Raw genomic sequence first — 16015 nt, forward strand, 5'->3', positions numbered from 1 at the left:
CCCGCCTCCCTCCCGGCACGCACGCCGCGGGGAGCGGGGGGGGGGGCCGCAGCCCAGATGCGTCCCCGTCCTGACCGCCACCTCCACCCGCAGCCGCAGCCGCCAGCCCTTCTTCCCTGAGCGAGTGGGGAGAGGTAAACTACAACTCCCAGCGTCCTCCTGGCCCACGAGGGCGGGACTTCCTGGGAGGGGCGGGCTCTCCCCCCCCCCCCCCTCGGCCGCCCCTTGCATTCCTGAGTCCTGGGAGCCAGCACACACCCGGGGATTATCCCCCGAGTGTGGCGGCCGCTGGCTCTTCTTCCTTGGTGCCCAGCCAGCCCTGACTCTGCTGATCTGGAGGCCCGAGCACAGGCCTCCTCCCCTGATTCTCAGAATCCCGCCTCCTCCAGGGCGCCCGGCCTGGGGAGGCCTGGACATCAGCCCGGCCCTCCGCCTGCGGCCACCGAGACCAGGGCCCGGATTAGAAACCGCATCGCTTCCACCCGTGTGACTTTAAACAGCCCCACCCGCGGGAGCCCACGGACAGACAGCTCGGCCAGGCCCAGGTGGGGTGGGTGCTCAGTGACCTGTTTAGTCTCTCCAGCATTTCACCTGCTCCTTGGAGGTGAGGCCGGTGTCTGCTTTGTAAGGCTCCCCGTCAGCGCCAGCGCGGCCTGGGCCACGTCCCCTGGGGGACGCCTTGGCCCTCTGCTGTCTGTCATTAGCTTAATGACCGCGTGTAGCTGAGGTCCTAATGCTAGCCTCGGGTCCACCCAGACACGCTCCCTGGTGACCCTGGGAGGCCGCGTAACCGGAAACCTCTGACCATTTTGCAGGTGACCTGCCCCCCGTTGCTTTTCTGGTCTCACCTGCTAGACTGTAAGTTCACTGCTGCAGAAACCAGCTCAGCATCAGAGCCAGAGCCACCACCCCACCTAGCCATCGAAGTCAGTGTGGAATCGTTTTTCTGTTCTTCCATCCCAGGTTGCCTGGGATCCTAATGCAAACTATGGTTTTTAGAAGCCTGGTGCTGGCTGCTCTGTCTCTTTAAACCTTGCAGCACTCTTAATTAACTCCCTTTTATGCAAGAGGGATCTAAGGCTCAGAGAGGTTAGGCAAATTGCTCAAGGTCACACGGTGGAATCTCTTGTCTGGCTCCCTTGGAAAATAGGGCCTGAGGCAAGTCTTACCTTCACTTGCTTTTAAGGGTGAAAGGAAAGGGACTTGGAGGTGGGGAAAGAGACCTAGAAAAGACTTGCCTTACAGCAAGCCTGGTGTAGTGACACAGACCTGTACTCCCCCCAACTTGGGAAGCCTATTATACAGGACTATGGGTTCAAGGCTTATAGGAGGAGCCTGGGTTAGGCAGGGAGACTGTGTCTGAAAAATAAATCATTTGTTTTTAATTTGACAAACAGCCAGAGGGTGGTGGCTCACACCTGTAATCCTAGCTACTGGGGGGGAGGGGAGGGGCGGGATGAGATCTGAGGATCGTGGTTCAAAGCCAGCTCTAGCAAGAGTCCAACTGACTCTCACCTCTAATTAACCAGCTGGATGGGGAGGTGGGGTTTCACTGGTAGAGCACCAGCCTTGAGTACAAAAACTCAGGGGCGGAAGTGGCGCTGTAGCTCAAGTGGTAGAGCGCTCACCTTGAGCTGAAGAGCTGAGGGACAGTGCCCAGGCCCAGAGTTCAAGCCCCACGACCGACAAAAAAAAACAAAAACAAAAACTCAGGGGCAGCACCCAGATCCTGAGCTCTAGCCTGACTTCAGGGAATTCATGACCTCCAGCAAAGAGCTGCCAGACTCCAGAAAAATACATCAGCCAGTGCCACGCACTTGAAATAGGAGGGCCAAAGAAAGACAGGATAGCAAGACTTCCTGAGCCTGGCTCAGCCCTCCTGCTGTCCCCTGCCTGGGAAATCCCATATCCTTGCCCCTCCCCCACTGAGGCCTGCTACGCCCTCTTTGCCAGCAGCCTGAGTGAAAGTGATCTTGGGACCTGGGAAGGAAAACACACCACACACACACACACACACACCTGCTCTCACGTGTCCTGGCTTTGTTTGCATACCCGAATCTTTCCCTCAAAAGGAAAGAGACCTTTTCTAAGCTTGAATTTATGTTCAGAGCTGGATCAGAGGAGGCAGCTGATCAGGAGAGAGTTGATCTGGAAGGATCCACCACCCAGGTGAGGAGGGGTGGGAGAAGTGAGGCCGGGCCCAAGCGCTGTCCGGGGGCCATCACGAGCCCTGGTGGTTTCAAGAGCCTCTAAAATTACATAGCCGCGGTGGTGAGGGAAGGCAAAATGGAGTGTGCAAGTATGATTTTAAATCAGTTTCTGTTTCACTGGAGTTTGAACCAAAGGCCTCGCACTGCTAGATAAGCTCTCTACCATTTGTGCCGAACACTCCACCCTTAAATCTCCTAATGGCAAGCCCTATGTTCTTTCCCAATGTGAAGTCTGGCTGGCCTAGCACAAGGCTGTTCTTTTGTCGGTGGGGAAACTGAGTCTCAGGACCCCTACATAATTTGTCCCTGGTGGCACAGCCAGCTTGCTTGGACATCCCAGGCTGAGCAGTAGACAAAGGGATAAAAGAAAGTAACTCTCCATCCCCAACCAGCACATGCAGATCTCCTGGATGGGTAGGTAGATGGGTGGGCGGATGGATGAATGAATAAATGGATAGAAGGATAAGTGGATGGATCGATGGATGAGTAGATGGGTAGAAAGGTGGATAGGTGGATGGATGGATGAAAGGATGAATGAGTGGGTGGATAGGTGGATGGATGGATGGATGAGTAGATGGATAGAAGGGTTTATATATGAATAGATGAAAGGATGGGTGGGTGGGTGGATAGAAGGGTGGATGAGTGGATGGATGGGTAGATAGAGAGTGGGTAGATGAATGGTTAGATGGATAGAAAGACGCTTTGGTGGATTAAGTTAATGCAGGGATGTAAGTATAGATGGATAGAAGGGTGGATGGGTAGCTGGATGGATGGATGGGTGGATGGATGGGTAGAGGGTGTGTGGATAGAGTGTTGGGTGGATAGAAAGATGGGTTGGTAGATTAAGTGAATGGATGGGTGGATCAAGTGGGCAGGTGGATGGATGGGTGGGGTGGGTAGATAGGAGTGTGGATGCGTGGATGGACCATATATATATATATATATATATATATATATATATATATTGGGGGGTCCAGTCATGGGGCCTGAACTGTGGGTCTGAGCGCTGTCCCTCAGCTCTTCAGCTCAAGGCACTCTACTACTTGAGCCACAGCGCCACTTCCAGCTTTTTTTTTCTTTTTTGCTTATGTGGTACTGAGGAATCGAACCCAGGGCCTCAGGCATGCAAGGCAAGCGCTCTACCACTGAGCCACCTTCCCAGCCCATGGACCATATTTTCTATCCTGCGAATCTGTCTTGTCCACAAGCTCTAGACTTGAAGACAGAGGGAGGGAGGGACTTGGCACCCGCAGTACATGGTGGAGCTGTGGCCCGGGAGGGTCCCTGTGGCCTGGGCCCGATCTACAGCAGCGCTGAGGAGCTGGGTGCCCGGGGCAGAAGAGCTCATGGACGAATCCCCAGCTCTCCAGAGACCCTTGATGGCCGATTCCTGTTTCTTTGGGGGTGGCAGGGAGCAGGCAGACTCCCCCCGCCCCGCCCCGGGCAGCCCCCAAAGCCCTCAGACTCGTTGGCTATAGAATGAAGCTCTTAGACCTGGTGTGGGCCTCGGGCCCAGGCCGAAGCCTGGCTGTGAGCCCCGTGGGTCACCTGGAAAGCACGGGCCAGGGAGGAAGCCCTGAGCCCCTCCCTCAGCCAGGGCTCCACCCCCGCCCTGCGCAGTCCTACGGGAAAGTCCCCTTCCACCTCGCCATGACACGCGGCCCATCCTGTGGCTAACAAGGTCCCGCCCCTCCGCCTCTCACTATCCAGCACCACCGTCAGGGACGTCCCGCCCGACCCCCCCGACCCCTGCTCCCCGAGGTTACCTTGGAGAAACTGAGGCCTGAGCTACCCGACAGCTTAGCGCAGGCCCCACCGCAGGGAAAAGGCGCGGGGCTGCTGGGGGTCCGAGGCCGGGGTGCTGTCACGTGTAAAGGGCCAGCCCGAGTGAAGGACCAGGCCGCAAACCTACGAAAGCCACGAGCTCCTGGGAGGGTTGGGCGTGGAGTGGCGGATGGATGGATGGATGGATGAGGGATGAATGGGTGGATGAATGGATGGTGGATGGATGGATGGTGGATGATGGATGGATGGATGGATGGATGGGTGGATGGATGGATGGATGGATGGGTGGATGGATGGTAGATGGTGGATGATGGATGGTGGGTGATGGATGGTGGATAAATGGGAAGCAGATGGATACATGAAGGAAAGTGGGAACAATGAGGGCGTTGCCTGGCTGTGTGGTGGGCCATGCAGAGGCGGGGTGGCACCGTGTATTCTTGGGCCCATCTTCCCAGCTCGGCACCATCAGCTTTGCTGTTGTTGCTCCTCCCACTGAGGCCAGTACCAGCTCCGGCCAGACGTGGGTGGGGAGGATACCTTGGGCTCTGACCACTGCGTGGGGCCCGGGCTGGGGACGCCTGGGTCCCGCAGTGGCCCTGCTAACCTGCCCTTGACCTCCAGGTCACCCACGCTTCCTGATGGTGGGCGGCGTGAGGGCAGCGCTGGGCCTGTCCCTCACCTGCGTCTCGGCTCTCAGCCTGCTCTCGCCTGCCTGGTTCCAGACGCCCGCCTTCTCCTTTGGCATCCTCACCTACTGCTCCTGGCCCCCAGGGGACAGCCGAAACCAGAGCTGCTCGGCCTTCAGGTCCCTAGACGACATTCCTGGCTTTGCCTGGAAGGTGAGACCTGCCGTTTGCAAGTCACCAGGCTCCCAGGGACCCGTGAAACCCTCCAGCCTAGAGACCCAATACCCAGACAAAGGGTTCTGAAGCTCCTTTCCTCACTGGTGCCCCAGTGCCTTTGAACATCCACTAAAGCCTCCTTAAAACTGAGCACACAACTTCTTCACCCCAGCCGCCTTTCAGAAACACCCACGAAACGTTGCAAATATGCCAGTCTGGCCTCTACTAGAGGCTCCAAAGGTGTAGGTGAGGGGGGGGTGTGGCCCCCCCCTGTGTTTCACGATGGTTCTGAGATGATTCTGAAGGCAGCTACCAGCTCCTGGGTAAATCAAGAGGAAATGGTACCTATTCATTAGGACTCTATACTGCCACCTGCTGGAAAAATCACATCCATCACTCTGAGAATCTACGAGGACCACCCCAGGCTCTGAGATGTGCAGTAAAACAACCTACCCGGAAAGTTAAGGCCTGGTTGTGTTGCACGTTGCCAAAATCAACAACAGGGTGGACACTTAAGTGCTTTTCGGGCATATAATACAGACAGGGCCAGGTGGACACTGGGTCTGAATCTTACATCCGGACCACAGTTTACCAGTAGCAGAGGGAAGAGGGCAGCTCAGAGCTCCTGGGGTGTGTGTATGGGGGGGGGGGTGCTTAGTAGCTGCTCCAGCAGCGGCTCCACCCTGCCCTCCCGGCTCTGTCTCCGGCCAGGTCTCAGTCGTGCTGCTTCTGGGCGGCTGGCTCCTGCTAGGCTGCAGTGCTGCCCTCCTCCTGTCCTGGGCCCTGGCCCCCAAAGGGCTGTGTCCAAGAAGCGGCACCGGCCCAATGCCGGGGATCCAGGCAGCGTCAGGTAAACCCACCGCACATACACAGTAAGGTGGAATGCATGGACGAAGGAATGAATGCACCTGTGAGCAGTCTGCTTCTTAGGTCAGAGCTCAAAGATTCCTGCTTGTTTAAGAAATTAAGAAATAGGGAGGGGCTGGGAAGGTGGCTCAGTGGTAGAGTGCTCGCTGTGCATGCATGAGGCCCTGGGTTCAATTCCTCAGCACCACATAAGCGGAGAAAGCCGGAAGTGGTGCTGTGGCTCAAATGGTAGAGTGCTAGCCTTGAGCTGAAGAGCTGAGGGACAGTGCCCAGGCCCAGAGATCAGGCCCCACGACCGACCAGAAAACAAAAAAAGAAATGGGGAAAGGTAGACATCTTAATGCTGCTGCCCACACCTGTCCAGGGCCCACCCGGTTTGAAGGACCTGTCCCCCCTGGGTTCCCTTCCCTCCTTCCAATCAGCACCATCTTCACCAGGGCCATGGTGCTGTACAGTCGGGCAGGTCACACTCCACACAGCCGTGCCCATCCCCACCTGCCATCTGAGCCCCTCCCCCACCTCCCTGGTGCCACCTCCCGCCACTGCCCCCTTCCCCCCCCCCGCCAGCCCCGAAATCACTGGACAAACAGGTCTTGCTCTGAAGATGAAATGGGATCAGGCCAGGCGGCCTGGATGACCTGTCCCTGCAAACCCGAACGGCTCCTCCCCTGTCTGCCCCCCCCAGCCTCCTCTCTTCCCCTGCTCCAGGCTCAGGACGCTCCAGCCCCCAAGGTTGGCTCTCTGTGGCTTACGCACCCCAGCCCTGAGATCTCTCTGCCAGCTCTTCCTGTGTCAGACTCTCAGCTTCACCCAGGGCTCTGCCCAGACCTGGCCACTGCGCTGAGCTCCGGTCCCCTCACAGGGCCGCCCCCAGCCCTGCTGCCCTGCACTGACTGACACGCCCTGCCCGCGCCTCCTGGTAGTTGAAGACAGCACTGCATGAGGCCCACAGGGCCCGGGCTGCAGCACGCGGCTTCCACAGCAGCCCCACCACCTTCTCCCAACAATCCTTCCACGGCTCCTGTCTCCACATCTGTGACAACACTTTCTCTTTTCCTTTCTTTTTATTTGTTGAGCAGTAGCCATTGTGATGCGGGACAGGCGGTTCCTCGTGGTTTTTTCACTTCTCTAGTAATCAGTGCTGTCGCTCCAACAGCTTGGCGGAGTTAGTGCATGAGTGGGTGGGTGAGCAAGTGGATGGCGGATGGGTGAACGGATGGGTGGAGAGTGGATGGATGGGTGTGTGGGTGTATGGATATTTGGATGGGTAGGTAGATGGGTAGGTGGATGGATGAATGGATGGTGGGTGAGTGGATGGATAGATGGGTGGGTGGCTGGTGGATAGGTGGATGGGATGAGTAGGTAATGGATAGATGGACAAATGGATGGGTGGGTAAATGGATGGTGGATGGATGAATAGATTGATGAATGGGTGGATGGATGGTGGATGGTAGATAAATGGATGAGTGGATAATGCATGGGTAGATGGACAGATGGATGGTGGATGGATGGATGGATGGATGGATAGGTGGGTGATGGGTGGGTGGATGGGTGGATGGAAGGATGAGTGGCAGGTTGATGAGAGGATGTGGATGAATGGTAGGTGGATGGGTGGATGTGGATGTGAAGGGATGGTGGGTAGATGGATGGATGGATGGATGGTAGATGGGTGGGTGGATGTGTGGATGTGGATGGATGGTAGGTGGGTGGGTAGATGTGGATGTGGATGGATGGATGGATGGCAGGTGGGAGGTGGACGGATAATGAATGGACAGGCAGGAGCCTGGGAAGTGGCGGCGTTGGGAAGTGAGGGGTGGAGCGATCCCCCTGCGCCCCTTGGCAACGCTGGCTGTCTCTCTGCTGCCTGCAGCTGCCATCACCATCGCAGGCCTACTGGTTTTCCCAGCCGCCCTGGCCTCCCCGTTTGCCAAAGAAGCCTGCGGTGTCTCCTCAGTGCAGCATGGCGGGAGGTGCCGGCTGGGCTGGGGCTACGGGACCGCCATGCTCAACGCGGTCCTGACCAGCCTCCTGCCTCTCATTGGGTGCCCCCCCAAAACCAAGGCCCAGGGACGGCCTGTGGTCTTCTCCAGCGACACCCAGAGAATCATCATCGTGCCAGAAATGAGCAAATAGAGCCCCCAAGGAAGAGCAGACAGCGTCCACCCTCCAGCCACATGAAATCCCCACATATTCAGGTTCAAACCCCACCTCTGCTGCTTCCATGCTGTGTGACCTCGAGTCGCACGCTTCACCTCTCTGGAGCCATTGCTTGCTTGTGTGGAGATCCTGCCCATTTCATGAGACCGAGACGCACGATGCAAACAAACCCTCTGCTCTGCGCCCCACGTGGAGCCCCCCCCTCCGCTAGCTATGTGAGCCTCACATGACAGAACCTGAGTGTTTATGCAGGGCACCTTGAGCTGGAAGAAACACCCAGATGTTGCTCCAATACTATGTCTTTTCACGGGCTGCTGTGTCTGTCTCTGTCTTCCACCCCTGCGTGTAAATCTTCCCTTCTTGGAGGATTTGAACATTGTTTTCCAGGAGACATTTAGGAGGGGCTGGGAAGGTGGCTCAGTGGTAGAGCGCTTGCCTTGCATGCCTGAGGCCCTGGGTTCGATTCCTCAGTACCACATAAGCAGAAAAAACTGGAAGTGGTGCTGTAGTTCAAGTGGTAGAGCGCTAGCCATGAGCAAAAGAAGCTCAGGGACAGCGCCCAGGCCTTGAGTTCAAGCCCCAGGACTGGCAAAATAAAAAGACAGTTAGGAAGCACCCATTGTATACCACCCAGATGTGGCGCCTGTGCTGGGGGGGATGGGCGTCTAGGATCCGCCTCTCCACGCTGGTGACTCCCCAGTGCACCCGCTCAGGGCTTTCCACATTGTGACTTATTTTTAGTTCTTTATTAGTGTCAATCCCGGGGCTTTGACTCTGGGCCCGGACACTGTCCCTGAGCTCTTTTTGCTCAAGGCTAACACTCTACCACTTCATAGTCCTACTGAGATCCTCAGATCTCAGCCTCCTGAGCAGCTAGGATGACAGGTGTGAGCCGCCGGCGTTCTGCTCCGCTCCCCATTTTAATTCAGGGGCGCTCGCATGCTCGCTGAGAGCCGTGCCCACCTGCAGCTCCTCGGTGCCCTCACGTGTGAGCAGTGCCAGCCGGGGGGGGGTCGGGTGAAGCCCGCACAGCGCTGGGACCGGATGGAAAAGCCCCAGGGATCGCGCGTGGTCCCCGTGCTGGTGATTCAAGCCATCAGCAGCTGGCTGGCAGTGGGGGTCTTGGGGAGGGTGACGTTGTGCTGTCCCCCTAGCCTCTGCACCCGTCCTGAGCTCAGGCTGGCCACGGGCTCGGCCGCTCAGAAGCCAGATGGTCAGAGCCCTGAGCCACCCCCGGACGCAGCAGAACAGAGGCAGACTGCATGGTCAGCACCGTGATGCTCACGCCAGGCCAGCCAGCCCCCCCCCCCGCCAGCCTCTGCCTGCCCCCACCAAAGCTGCTTTTGCTCAGAAACTGCCTCGTTGCTTGGGCCCCGGGTCTCTGGGCCAGCTGGAGCAAAGCTGCCTGTGTGGCTTGTGTGACCTGATACAATGTCCATGTTTGTAACTACCCTGAGTCTCTGTCACACTGTGTCCTATAGGGAAACAAGACAAGCACAGGGTGTGAGGGTTCAGCGTGGCCCAGTGCAACAGTAACTTGTTTTGCATCTGATGCCGGTGGGATCCGCAGGGGGACTGGCTTCGGTCCTGGCCTGCGTCCAGCACCTTAGTGAAGACTGGCGATGTTCACAGCACGAAGGAGGGGTGGCTTCTACACCTTTACCTCCATGCTGACCCCAGGAGATCTGTGCCCGCTTACTCTCCCCACCTGTGCTTTCCTGGCCTCGTACATCAGCCTGAGCTACCTTGCTGCAGGATTGAGAGACCCCTGGCTCCCTGAACTACCCAATGTCAGAGCTGCCTCAGCTGATCCCAGACCTACAAAGAAGTCTGATAGAGACCAGCAGAGCCCAGTGCGGACGCTGACCCACACACGCAGGAGATAAGCCAATGGTTGTGATTAAACCTATACTCTTCTTTTGGGGGGGGTATGGAGGGAGGAAGGGCAGATCCTGGGATTTGAACTCGGGGCCTGTGCATTGTCTCTTAGCTTTTTCACTCAAGGTTTGCACTCTACCATTTGAGTCCAGCTTTTTTGCTGGTTAATTAGAGCTAAAGAGTCTCAAGGACTTTTCTTGCTGAGGCTGGCTTTGAACCTGGATCTTCATATTTCAGCTTCCTGAGTGACTGGGATTTACAGGCGTGAGCCACCAGCACCTGGCTGTGAACATTTGTTTTCTTTTTCTCACGTTAAAAGCATATTCTCCAAAGAAACAAAAACCAACACAGATCCACATGTTTCTCTGCTCATATATATATATATATATTTTTTTCTCTAGAGATAGACACAACTCTTCAGTAAACATCTGTAAGTTAAATTCACAACACTGAGAAAAAAAGAGGGCACTTAACGGAGAGGCCGACGCCCACGGCCGGCTCCAGGACACTGGACACACACAGTGGACACACGTCTGCGCGCAGGAGCGCAGTCGGTGGAAAGGAGTGGCTCTGAGCGACATCACACAGGCTCTTGGCGACACCACAGGGCGGGGGAACGGGGAGGGGGGCGGGGGAGCGGGGAGGGAGGAGGGAGAATGGGTGGGGGGAGGACCTTGTGCTGTGCTTCAAGATGTGTCTCTTACAAAAATAAATAAGGATCAGGAGGTCTGGGACCAGGCTGTGCTAAAATGCAAACCCTTCTGTGCAGGAACAGCTGAGTAGCAAAATAAACTTTTATCTGAGGTGGGGAAGGGGAAAAGGGGGAGCAGGCGACCAGGCAGGGGAGGCGAGGCTCGAGCAGTGGCTGGCAATGTCACGTTCCCCCCCCCCCCACACACACTTCTGCTCTGCGGAATCTCGTCTCCCACGGAGCTGTCCCCGCGGGGCAGAAGGGCCACCGACAAGTCTGTCCGTCCTGCCCCACGCCTGTCGGCCCCTCCTGAGGTGGGTGTGGCAAGGAAGCCACCGTGGGCTGTTGACCTCGGGGTGGCAGACGTGTCCCCGCCACCACAGCTTCCGTCCCCATCTGCATCCTCTCTGAAATCTCATCACCCCACAAGACGGCGGGTCCCCCTCCCTTCCCCGAGGGGGTTGGCAGCCTGCCTTCTGCTTGGGGCAGGTGGCCAGGGCACTCACCCCCACCAATCAGGGGCTGTTGGTGGCATGGGGGCGGACCGGCCAACCAGATCCTCCCTGAAGAAAACCCAGGCCAGATCTGCCCTTGCCAGCAGCTGTCTTCGCCATCTTGGCTCCCTGACCAGGGAGCCCGGGCACCGCCCGGCCTGGCACGCGCCTTCCCGTGCCCAGGAGGCTGACGGGCGGCCAGGCCCTCCCGTGAAGGGGGGCAGTGGGGTGGAGGAAACCCCTCCCCCGCAGACACTTCCGGGCCCTGTCACCCTCACAGGGCATTTTTCTCTTGTCATCAGAAGAGGGAAAAAAAAGAGGAAATCTAGCAATGGAAGCTAGGTCCACAGCGGAGATCTAGGACTTGTGTGTGCTTTTCCTTCTGGGACCCTGGAGGTCTGGGGCAGAGGGGAACTTAGGATAAAGCAAGGGGCCCTCATCGAAGCCAGGGCTTCTTAAATGGGGGGCAATTTTGCCCCACAGGGCTTTTGGCAAACAGGACATTTGGGGTGGAGGTGTAGAAAGCAGGGATGCTGATTCCCCAGTGCACAGGGCGCCCCCTAGCGTCAAATGTCAGTAAAACTGAGAGGGAGCCCTGGAGAGCTCTGTTACACCTATTTCCCAAAAGATGCAAAGATGAGGGAAAGGGAACCCGGGACGGGAGGGAAGAGAGGCCACCTCCACCCACACCCCAGCTCCACCAGGGAGAGGCGGGCGCTCCAACCATCTTTGGTCAAACAGTAAGGCTGAGCTGGAAGGGCCACCCCGGTCAAGGCATCTGTGTCTCTGCGCCGTCCATGCTACGCCTGGACGCTGGGACCCCAAGCCAGCCTCGCTTCATTCCGGCGGGGGAGGAGGTGGAGGACGGGAAGAGAAGGCCTCACTTGTTTTCAATGAGGGTCTGCACCTTGTACACCAGGTCCCGGGCCAGCTTCAGGACTTGCTTGGTGTTGTGTCGCTCAGCCATTTCTGCAAGAGCAGAAGACAAATTTCACTGTCAGCCTCCAGTCCCAGAGTGGACTCCGCCAGGGCCCCAACACACAACTCTGTGTGTGTGTGTGTGTGTGTGACTACTGGGGCTTGAACTCAGCTTCTTCTGCTCAAGGTTGGCGCTCTACCACTTGGGCAACAGCTCCATCTCTGGCTTTTTAATGGTTAATTGGAAATAGGAGTCTCGTGGACTTTCCTGCCTAGGCTGGCTTTGAACTGTGATCCTAAAATCTCAGCCTCCTGAGTAGCTAGGATGACAGACGTGAGCCGCTGGAGCCTGGCTAGCCCACAGCCTTTTAAGGGGGCAGGGAGGTGCCTGGCGCCGGCGGCTCACGTCTGTCATCCTAGCTACTCAGGAGGCTGAGATCTGGAGAATCAAGGTTCGAGGCCAGCCTGGGGACAAAAGTCTGCAACTCTTGGGCTTTGCCCTGAGCCCTGCTCCTGGAGAAGCAGTACATCCTCTGTCCTTCTGGAAAGTGCCACGGGATGTGGGCAGGGCCCCGCCGCGCCGCGCCCGCCCCGGCCACGGGGTACCGTTAAAGAACTTGATGATGTCGGTGAAGTCCATGTTGTTCTCCAAGATGATGTCCCGGTAGACCTCCACCAGGGCCAGCGCGATGAACAGCACGTAGTGCGCTGACGACACGTGCTTGGCTGCCCAGATGGTCTCCCACACTGAGAACACGTCGTCGTACACGAGTTCTGCCGAGACACCGACACGCATGCGCATGGGTCAGCGGCAGACACGCGCTCTACCGAGACACCGACACGCATGCGCAATGGGTCAGCGTCAGACACGCGCTCTACCGAAACGCCGACACGCGTGCGCATGGGTCAGCGTCAGACACGCGCTCGTAGAGACACCGACACGCATGCGCATGGGTCAGCGTCAGACACGCGTTCTACCGAGACGCCGACACGCATGCGCATGGGTCAGCCGTCAGACACGCGCTCTGCCGAGACGCCGACACGCATGCGCATGGGTCAGCCGTCAGACACGCGCTCTACTGAGACACCGACACGCGTGCGCATGGGTCAGCCGTCAGACACGCGCTCTACCCAGCCACCGACACACGTGCGCATGGGTCAGCCATCAGACACGCGCTCTACCGAGACACCGACCCGACACGCATGCGCATGGGTCAGCCGTCAGCCACGCGCTGTACCCAGCCACCGGCACGCATGCGCGTGGGGTCAGTTCCCCCCCCCTTGCCGGCACCCCCTCCCCAGGAGACGCTCTGGGACAATCGTGGAGCAGCAGGGATGTGTGCCAGTGCCCCAGCGCAGCAGACAGAGCTGCGGTCAGAGCAGGAGAGCTGGATCCATTTCGCCCCCCACACCTTGGTTTTCCCCATCTGCAGGACGGTGTGTGACCGGGAGCGGGGAAGGCCCTTCCAGCGCCGACACTGGGAGCGCAGGAGCCGAGCACCAGCAGGGGTGGTCCGCAGGGCCCTGGCCCTCGGCAGCGGACGCCGTTCATGCTCAGTAGCACCCCAGAGCGGGGGGCTGCCTGCAAGTCCAGTAACGAGACAGAAGAAAAGCCGGGCGCTGGTGGCTCACGCCTGTAATCCTAGCTACTCGGGAGGCTGAGATCGGAGGATCAGAGTTCAAAGCCAGCTTAAACAGACACATCCGAGAGACTCTGGGTTTCCAATGAACCAGCCAAAAGCGAGACGTGGAAACAGGGCTAACCTTGAACAACATAGCCAAGCAAGGGCAGGGGGCCAGTACTGGCACACACAGACACAGACAGACACGCACGCACGCCAGAAGACAGCAAGTGTTCTAAGCAGGGCTCTGCTCGGCTGGAGATGTGGCTGCATCACTTCTAGCACCTTCCTTCCCTCCTTGGGCCTCTCACCCACCGGCGCATGGGGTGAGGATGCTGTGTGTGGTGAAGGGCCAGGGAGAACACAACTGGCTGAGCACAGTCCGTGCGCTTAACACACGTCTCCTACGTGTTAGATTTTTATTTCATGTCTTTGGCGGGGCTGGGAGTCGCACTTGCTAGGCAGGCCCTCGATCCCCTGTGCCACGTCTCCAGCCCTTGTTTGCTTTTCAGTGGGTTCTTCGTATAGAACCTCGCTGGACTCAGACCACGATCTTCCTATCTCTGCCTTCTGAGTAGATGGGATTACAGGCACGAACCACACCTGGCTCCTGAAAGGTCATTACGATGACAATGATTTGGATAAATTTGGACATATAAACCTAGATAAATGTGCTCTTCTGCTGCCTCCCCTCCCCTGAGCTTCTGGTATGAAGAGAGCAAGAACAAGGTCCCACAGTCAAGTCCATACCTCGCTTGAAATCCAGCAGGAACCAGCGGTAGCAGAAGTAGAAGTGCGTGTAGTCCCCATTCTGGTGCATCAGCTCGAACAGCTCTGAGTCCAGGATCTGTCGGAGGAAGGAGAGGCCGTGTCAGCCTGGCAGCAAGGCGCTGGGCCAAAGCAGTCAGCTGAATCAGCGATGGCGCATGAGCACACCGCGCCCAGTCAGCCCTCAGCAATGGTGCATGAGCACACCGCGCCCAGTCAGCCCTCGGCAACCAGGAGCTGTGGACTGTCCCCAAGGCTAGCAATAAGTGTCCGTCCAGAGATACAGTAATGCCCAGGAGGCTCCACATCGGGCAATCACAGGGGAAATGCAACTAAAACCCACACTGGAACACACCCATGGGAGCCCAAATCAAAATGGTAGACAGGAGTAAGTGTTGGCTAGGATAAGGAGCAATGGGAATCCGTGTACACTGATCCTGGGAATGCAAACTGGTACTGCTCCATGGGAAACACAGGAAGTTTCTGGAAAAGTGAAACACAGGGTCACCATGATTCATGATTCCACTCTACATTTTAGTCCCCAGAAAATGAAAGCATGTCCACAAAACGTGTGTACATGGGGGCGGGGTCCTGGTGGCTCGCACCTGTAACCCCAGCTAAGCAGGAAGCTGAGACTGGAAGGAAGGATTGTAGTTCTGCAACAACCCAGGGGAGGGGAACGTTTTTAAGTCGCCATCTCAGTAGAAAAAGCGGGGTGTTATCCCAGCTAAGGAGGGAAGCATAAGGAGGCCAGCCTGGGAAGAAAGAGAGACCCTGTCTCAAAATTGGACCAAAAAGGGCTGGAGGTGTAGCTCGAGGAGCGCATCTACTAGAAAGTCAAGGTCCTGAGATCAAACCCCGGTGCTTCCCAAAGCTGGCGAGTGAATGCGTACAGCGGCGTCACTCGAAGTAATGCCAAACTGGAGACGGTCTCGAATGGCCCACGGCACAAGAGATGCACGCATGAACCCGAGCCCCGCGTCTGCAGGGCGGTGTGACGGGCGTGACCCCGAGCCCCGCGTCCGCAGACGTGACCCCGAGCCCCGCGTCCGCAGGGCGGCGTGGTCGGCAAGGACAGAGTGCCGGGACGGGCGTGGTGTCACTGGATGTGTGGCGTCACAGGGGTCCCAACGCCACGGCAGATGTGCAGTCACAGCTGACGTGACCCTCGAGCACATGACGTCACAGCGGATGTGCTGAGGTTGAGGCGTGAGGCCAGCGCGTGCGTGGCGTCACAACAGGCGCAACGCCGCAGCATGCGTGCGGGAAGACTCATGCGGGAACCCCTGGGGCCCGCCCTGCAAGCCAGCGGGGAGGGGGGAGGCCCCGCAGCCAGCGGGGAGGGGGGAGCGGGGCAGGCCCGCAGCCAGCGGGGAGGGGGGAGCGGGGCAGGCCCGCAGCCAGCGGGGAGGGGGGAGCGGGGCAGGCCCGCAGCCCGACGCGGGGCCGCCAGACCGGCAGCAGCCCAGCCCTCGCGGCGGCGGGGGACCTGAGCCTCCCCACCCCACAGGGCGGCGCCGAGGCCGTGGGGTGCACACGTTTGCATCTTTGTAGTAAAGGCTTTCGGGGTGCACACGTTTGCATCTTTGTAGTAAAGGCTTTTAACGGCATGGAGGTGATCATGTCACCAACGCGGGGATGCCTGGGAGGATGGGAATGGGGCCAGCCAGCAGTGCAGGCACAGGAGGCCGGGCAAAGGAGGCCAGGCACAGGGGGACGGGCACAGGGGGACGGGCACAGGAGGGTGGGCACAGGAGGGTGGGCACAGGAGGGTGGGCACAGG

The 16015-nt window shown here is 58.1% G+C and overlaps 2 protein-coding genes across 2 annotated transcripts in view; one reads left to right on the top strand and one right to left on the bottom strand.

The window, feature by feature from the left end:
• The first annotated feature begins 4633 nt into the window (after positions 1-4633).
• On the top strand, positions 4634-8020 carry Tmem211 (transmembrane protein 211). The gene is made up of 3 exons (XM_013014370.1): positions 4634-4834; positions 5549-5687; positions 7575-8020. The coding sequence occupies exons 1-3, from the start codon at positions 4634-4636 to the stop codon at positions 7835-7837; spliced, it is 603 nt and encodes a 200-aa protein (XP_012869824.1). The 3' UTR covers positions 7838-8020.
• Positions 8021-11716: 3696 nt separating this feature from the next.
• Positions 11717-16015, bottom strand: part of Sgsm1 (small G protein signaling modulator 1) — a 30777-nt gene continuing 26478 nt past the window's right edge. Inside the window, exons 21-23 of the mRNA XM_013014334.1 lie at positions 14215-14311; positions 12449-12616; positions 11717-11893 (exon numbers count right to left, since the gene is read on the bottom strand). Coding sequence (XP_012869788.1) covers positions 11805-11893; positions 12449-12616; positions 14215-14311 — 354 coding nt within the window. The 3' untranslated portion in view covers positions 11717-11804. The remainder of the gene's footprint in view (positions 11894-12448; positions 12617-14214; positions 14312-16015) is intronic.

Source organism: Dipodomys ordii, unplaced genomic scaffold, assembly GCF_000151885.1.
Source record: "Dipodomys ordii isolate 6190 unplaced genomic scaffold, Dord_2.0 Scaffold23, whole genome shotgun sequence".
Lineage (NCBI taxonomy): Eukaryota > Metazoa > Chordata > Mammalia > Rodentia > Heteromyidae > Dipodomys > Dipodomys ordii.

What these genes read in the sequence shown, in the direction of transcription:
- Tmem211 (XM_013014370.1), top strand. Translation starts at nt 4,634, where the DNA reads ATGGTGGGCGGCGTGAGGGCAGCGCTGGGCCTGTCCCTCACCTGCGTC. An exon ending in TTCCTGGCTTTGCCTGGAAG is followed by an intron (nt 4,835 to 5,548) that starts GTGAGACCTGCC and finishes GTCTCCGGCCAG; the next exon opens with GTCTCAGTCGTGCTGCTTCT. An exon ending in GGGGATCCAGGCAGCGTCAG is followed by an intron (nt 5,688 to 7,574) that starts GTAAACCCACCG and finishes TGCTGCCTGCAG; the next exon opens with CTGCCATCACCATCGCAGGC.